Source organism: Otolemur garnettii, unplaced genomic scaffold (genome assembly GCF_000181295.1).
Source record: "Otolemur garnettii isolate 467f Iridium unplaced genomic scaffold, OtoGar3 scaffold00105, whole genome shotgun sequence".
In the NCBI taxonomy this organism is placed as follows: domain Eukaryota; kingdom Metazoa; phylum Chordata; class Mammalia; order Primates; family Galagidae; genus Otolemur; species Otolemur garnettii.
Window position 1 is genome coordinate 2,237,218 of NW_003852500.1, and position 7,098 is coordinate 2,244,315.

At 45.2% G+C, this 7,098-nt stretch overlaps 1 protein-coding gene across 1 annotated transcript in view; it reads left to right on the forward strand.

Moving 5' to 3' along the window:
- The window catches only part of SIN3B (SIN3 transcription regulator family member B), a 47,648-nt gene that overhangs the window by 17,832 nt on the left and 22,718 nt on the right, over nt 1-7,098 (forward strand). The window contains exon 6 of the mRNA XM_012809436.2: nt 6,725-6,847. Coding sequence (XP_012664890.1) covers nt 6,725-6,847 — 123 coding nt within the window. The remainder of the gene's footprint in view (nt 1-6,724; nt 6,848-7,098) is intronic.

The window sequence follows — 7,098 nt, forward strand, 5'->3', positions numbered from 1 at the left end:
AAAAGAAAACCCCATCCCCATTGACAGTCAATCTCCCTTCCCCCTCCCCCAGCCCCTGGCAGCCACCATTCAGCTTTCTGTCCATGGATTGCCTATTCTGGGCATTTCATATAAATAGAGTCACACTTTCTGTGACCTTTGGTGTCTGGTGTCTTTCATCCAGCTCATTTTGGGGGTTCATCGATGTTATAGCAGGTGTCAGTGCTTCATTCCTTTTTGTGGTCAAATACTCCCACGCATGGACAGACCACATTTTGTTTATCCATTCCATTCATCTGTTGATGAATGTTTGTGTTGTTTCTGCCTTTTGGCTATTGTAACAAGTGCTGCTGTGAACATTTATGTACAAGTGTTTGTTTGAACACATGTTTTGAATTCTCTTGGGTATATGCCTAGGAGTAGAATTGCTGGTATATATTAATTCTGTGCTTAACTTTTTGAAGAACTTCCAAACTGTTTTCTACAGTGGCTGTACCATTTCACATTTCTATCAGCAGTGTTCTGGGTTCTGGTTTCTCTGCATCCTGGCCAAAACTCCTCATTTTCCAATTTTGTATTTGTTTTTTAACCACCATAATCAATGTGCAGTTAGAGCACACCATGGTTTCAATTTGCATTTCTCTGGTGACTAATGATGTTGAACATCCTTTCAAGGTGCTTGTTGACAATTTGTGTACCTTCGTTGGAGAAATGTCTACTCAACTTTCTTGCTAATTTTTTAATTTGTTTTCATCTTGTTGAGTTATAGGAGTTGTTTATGTGTTGTGACTAGACCCTTATCAGATGTGTGATTTGCCAGTATTCTCTTCCATTCTATAGGTTGTCTTTTCATTTTCTTGTTAGTGTTCTTTGATGCACAAAAGTTTTAATTTTGAAGTCCAATTTATTTATTTTGTTTGTATGTGGCTCATGTTTTTAATGTGAAATTTAAGAAATTATTGCCAAATCAAGGTCTGAAGCTCTGCCCTCAAGTTTTCTCCTGATTTTATAGTTTTAGCTCTTGTACGTAGGTTGTTGGCCCATTTTAGTTAATTTTTGTATTTGGTGTGAGGTAGGGATCCAACTTCATTCTTCTGTAAATGGAGACCCAGTTATCTTAGCACTGTTTGGTTTTTTTTCTTTTTTGTTTTTGAGACAGACTCTTGCTCTCTTGCTCCTGGTAGAGTGCCATGGCATCATAGCTCACAGCAACCTCAAACTCTGGGGCTCAAGTGATCCTTTTGCCTCAGCCTCCCAAGTAGCTGGGATTGCAAGTGCCCACAACGCCTGGCTACATTTTTTTGTTTGTTTGTTTGTTTGTTTGTTTGTTTGTTTAGAGTCAGGGTCTCTTGCTTAGGTTGGTCTTAAACTCGTGAGCTCAAGCAATCTACCTTAGGATAATAGGCATGAGCCACTGTGCCTAGCCCTAGCACTATTTGTTCTTCCCCGTTTTAGATTTTCTTGATGCCATTGTTGAAAATTCATTGACTATCATTCTGTGGTTTTATTTTGGAACTTTCACTTCTTACCCATTGGTCTGTGTGTCTGTTCTTATGCCAATACCATTGATTACTGTAGCTTTGTAGTAAGGTTGAAATCAGAAAATGTATCTTCCAACTTTATTCTTTTACAAGATTGTATGGTGTTCAGCACCCCTTGCAATTTCATATACGTTTGAAAAAAACAAGTTTATGTTTCTTAAAAAAAGTCCATTGGAATTTCAATAGATCCTTAGATCACCTTGGAGAATATCATCATTTTAACAACAATTAAGTTTTTCAATTTCTGAACACAAGAGGGTCTTTCCATTTACTTATATCGTCTTTAATTCCTTTCAGCAATATTTATAGTTTCAGTGTAAAACCTGGGAGATGTGGATTTTAAAGGGAGGAGCTCAGGTGGTGACGGGTCTGGGTATGGACGTCGAGCCCTGCAGGTTTCCAGTGCTTTTTCTTGGGGTTTCCTCCCCCCTCCCAATTCTTCCTTCCCACATTCCCACCCAGAGTCCCACCTGCCTAGGACAGTGGCTGGGGGACTGCAGGGGACAGTCCCTGCAAGTTACCATCTCTAGGACGTGTAGTACCATCCCTAAGTGGGGATGCCACCTAGAAACACTTCCTAACTCCATGTTAGGGAAACTGTGTGCTCATGTGTGGAGGGCTGACATCGAGTCCAGCTCATCATCAAGGAAGCTATAACCTGACCTTCCCTCCTGCCTGGGCCATAGTGTTCTTCAGGCCATAGGGTTGAGCCAGATGTGTCCCCCCCGTAGTGACTTTAGGAGTTACTGTCCTTCAGATGTTTCCTACAGCACCTGGCACATGCTCAGTGCTCTGAAGGGGCAGCTGCATTTATGCAGGAAAAGCAGATGGAGAGGGCAGAGGCTGGTTGACTCATCTCCTTCTTCCCAGATTTCTATTCCTGAGAGCACAAGCACTGTGTCCCCATAGCTAGTGTGCTCTGTGCCCACAGGAGACTTTGGGGAGTACCTAGTGGCGGGTCCAGCAGAGCCCTTATCTGGAATTCCTCTGGCAAGGGGCTTACCTCTTCCATAGGCCCCTGCCCTGGGGCCCTCCCTCAGGTCCAGCTTTCTTCTGTGAGTCCACCATCTGCACCTTGTATCTCACTGAAGTTCAGCATCTCTACTTAGTTTTTCCTTCCTCTTCCCTCAGAAATCCTGGTCTCACTCCTGCCTTCCTACTCATCAGGGACCTCCTAAATTCAGCTCCCAGGCCCATGTGGCCACTCAGCGCAGAAGGATCTCACAACTTCTCTCCTGCCTCATACCCTTAATGATGTTGGAGGCACACCCCAAGTGGCAGGCATTTAAGTCCCCGGCAAACATTTGGGCTGCTCTCACCCATAGTGTGAGGCTGCATCTTCCCCCCTCATGTACTTGCTGGCTTGTCTTTGGGTCTCATCCTCCTGAAACTGAGTCTCACCTCTCAGCTCTGACCTCAGTATCAGCAGTTCTGATGCTCCTGAATACCCCATCCCTGAAAGAAAATGGATGTCTGTGGTGTCCCTGACTAGCCTCCCCAAGCCAGGTTGATAGCAGAGTGATTGGGGTGGGCACAGTCCAGTCCTCATGCCTGGAGGCTTCCTGGATTGATACACTCCGCTGGCCCTGGCTTGACACTGGAGCCAGAGCTTACAGGTAGAACACCTGGTTTATCGCTTCCTCATTGTGGTAGGCTAGCAGGTCACTTCTGGGCCTCATGAGCTTCCTCATCTAGGAGGTGGCCATGAGGATGTATCCCCTGCATAGTTGGGAGATTCCTTAGGGGAGGACCTGGCCAGGGTGAGCCTGGGGCTCTAATGCCCTAAGATAGCTACATTAAAGAAGCTAGTTCTGAGACCCCCAATTTGGGGGTTGGTACAGTGGGTAGGGAGCCCTGTCTGTGAGGGTTGTGGGGGTCAGGCACAGTGGACACTTGGTAACTGATCAATCTAGCAGCCTACGCTACTCACCTCCAACTCTGAAGTTCAGCAAAGGCATCGATAGCTCTGGGATAATTGTGCAAGCACTGTGAACCTAGTAGTAGGGCTTAGAGGGCAGCCTCTTATCCTCGGACGTCTGTGACCACAGCGCCCCCTGGTGAATAAACTCTGGCATTTACCAAATTATGAAGTTAGTCCTTTCAGAGTTACCCTAGAAAAATAAGTACAGTATTTCCCTCAGAAAACTCCCTGCCAACATAGTTTCTTTAAATGGCATTTGTTACCAATTCAGCAAATGTTTTTAGTGTAAATTGGATGATTAGAACTACCTTGTATGTTTAGAAAGAGTGGTTCAACTTTTTTAAATTATTAAAAACATCTATGACACCATTTGTCGTAACTGAGATTATATCTTCACAATCTTTTATATTAATTTGGGGGCATCTATTAAAACTGCATGAAAAAGAAACCAAAGTTGAAATTTGGCATTGTCCTAACTAAACTTGACCATTTGGCCTGAATCAGGGGTTGACTAAGTTTTCCTATAAAGAGCCAAACACAATAGTAAATATCTCAGGCTTTGTAAGTCCGTTAATCTCTGTTACAAAGACTACTTCCATGCTCAAAAGTAGCCGTGGAATAGATGTCAATAAGTAGGTTGGCTATGTGCCAGTAAAACTGTATTAAGAAAATGAATGGGGCTTGGCGCCCATAGCTCAGTGGTTAGGGTGCAAGCCACATACACTGAGGCTGGGGAGTTTGAATCTGGCCTGGGCCTGCTAAACAACAATGACAACTACAACAAAAAAATAGCCAGGTGTTGTGATGGGTACCTGTTATCCCAGCTACTTGGGATGCCGTGGCACTTTACTGAGGGAGACTCTGTCTCAAAAAATAAAAATAAAAAACAGGCTCAGTGCCTGTGGCTCAAGTGGCTAAGGGGCCAGCCACACACACCTGAGCTGGCAGGTTCGAATTCAGCCTGGGCCCGCCAAACAATAATGATGGCTGCAACCAAAAAATAGCTGGGCATTGTGGCAGGCGCCTATAGTCCCAGCTACTTGGGAGGAGTATCACAAGAGAATCTCTTGAGCCCAGGAGTTGGGGGTTCCTGTGAGCTGTGATACTACAGCATTCAACCCAGGGCAATAGCTTAAGGCTCTGTCTCAAAAAAAAAAAAGAGAGAATCGCTTAAGCCCAGGAGTTGGAGGTTGCTGTGACCTGTGATGCCACCGATGTCTCAAAAAAAAAAAAGAAAAGAAAAGAAAATGAATGGGAACCAATAAAACTATTTACAAAACAAACAGGTGTGAGCGAGTATCAATAAAACTGTATTTACAAAAACAGGCCTTTGTGGTTAACTTACCAGCTCCTGATGTAGGTAGTCTCTGGGGGTCCATCTGGCTCAAGTATTCACAAATTGGGACATTTAACTAAAAAGTGAGATTTCTCTTGGAAGAAGATCAGTGATACTTTCTTGGCGAATGGCAGGTTTCCTCTCCAGGTCCCTGTTCTCACTTAGCATACATCTATATTGCCACCCAGCTGCCTCTTTCAGGAATTGATGTTTCTCCTTTTTCTTGGATCTACAAAACGAAATACTAGTGGAGAATTGTTACATGGATGCCTGTTTCTCCGCTTACAGTTTTTGGAATAGCCTTGAATCTTTAGATAATTATTTCCCAAATAAGTTTAATTCCCTAAGTGACAAGTCTTGCCTACAACTAAATAATAGGTCTTTTTTATTATTGTTATTGAAAAATTGCACATGCTCATGAAGCATTAGCAAGAGTATCAAATATAATATGCAGACTTCCTCCCTTGACTCAGTTCCCAGTCATTCTCTTCCAAGATTGGCACTAACAAGTATCTTGTATCTTTTTCCAGAAGTTTTCTCTGCATGTACAACCAAATACTTATACCTTTTTCACTCACAGGGGCAAAAAAAAAAAAAAGAATAAAAAATGATAAATGCTTACCTTATAAATAAAAGTAACACATGGCATCCTGTTTGTTCTTCCTGGGTGGGGGGAAGGGGATATGTTTTTTTTCTTTTTCAGTTAATATGTCAGGTATACATGTTCCTAGCAGCAACTCAGAGCCAGATCATCATTATCTAATAGCTGCCAGCTGTTTTGTTCAGCTACACAAGGACTTGTCCATCTTGCCCAGGCTTTGGGGCTGACAACACACCATTTGTGTGCATCTTTGTGTCCAAGTCCTGTGGTGGTGGTGGGGATGGGGAATGCAGTACAGGTGATCACAGTGGTTCCACACAATGTCAGGGCCAGGCATGGTGGCTCATGCCTATAATCCTAGCACTCTGGGAAGCTGAGGCAGGAGGATTGCTTGAGGCTCAGAGTTCAAGAGCAGCCTAAGCAATATAGCAAGACCTGGTCTCTACAAAAACTAGAAAAATTAGCCAGGCATGGAGGCATACACCTATAGTCTTAGCTACTTGGCAGGCTGAGGAGAGAGGATCTCTTGAGCCCAGGAATGTGAGGCTGCAGTGAGCTATGACGATGCCACTACACTCTTTCCTGGAGAAAGTCCTTGTGTCAAAACAAAAAGCAGTGTAGGGCCTCTCCAGCCCTGCCCATGTCCTGCGGAAAAAAGCTGCAGTCTGTCTGTCTTGCTCTGCCCACTCCAGCTTTCTGGTACATTTGTACAGATACAAATCCTAAATTGATTGTTCCAGAGCCATCCTCAGTAAATACTGTCAAGTGCCTGTAGTGGGCACCTGCTTAGGATGAACATCCCAGACCTCTTGGTGGTTGGGTGGCGTAGAGCCTGGCATTGGAGCCCTGAACCATACAAGCCCCCACAGCAAGTGATGCCATTGCCCCCACGAGGCTTTTCATCATTCATGGAAAATAATTCAAAGCTTGACTCCAACCCCCTCATCAGTGACCTGGTGAGCGTCTGCTGCTTCCTCTTGCTGCCTGTCTCTCTACCCACTGTGCCTTGCCTATTTGTGGTGCTGCCATGCATATAGTGAGACACCCTGTCAGTGGGGGTCTGTGTGATCCCCTGCACTGGAAGACCCAGCTCAGTTGTCTCCCTCCCTCATCCATAAAGGCTTTACTCAAGCCTTCTCCCAGTTTTATAGCATTGGTCTGTGATCACTGCCCAGTAGACCTGAGCATCTCACTGGGAGTCACCTCATATGAAGACAGAGCACCTGGCCTTTGGCAGACAGCACCTACTTGGGCTATGGGCTGAACCGAAACCAGTTCTTATGCTCAGACATGGGGATCTGGCCCTGTCTCTCCAGCACTAACCACCACCTGTGTTATGTCCTCAGTTCACGGGAAATGGGCCGTGTGAAATGAACAGTGTCCAGAAGAATGAGCATGAGAAAAGCCTGGAACACAACAAAAAGCGTTCCCGGCCCTCCCTCCTCCGTCCTGTGTCAGCACCGGCCAAGGTAACTACCAGTCAGGCACGTCGTCTGCATGGGTGCACTCTAGTGAGCCTGGCCTTCCCTGTAGGCGGCTAAGGCAGGACCCTGGTCTGGCTTGGAGTACACTGGCTGTAGGATTTGGGGAAGCTGACTTCCCTCCATGGTGGCCGTTGACCTGTTCTCCCTGTCTTGTGAGAGTATTGGAGGAGGAGGGTGTTATCCCGTCCCAAGGTCAGAAGAAATAGTGTATACTCCTCAGTCTGCTCCTTTCACAG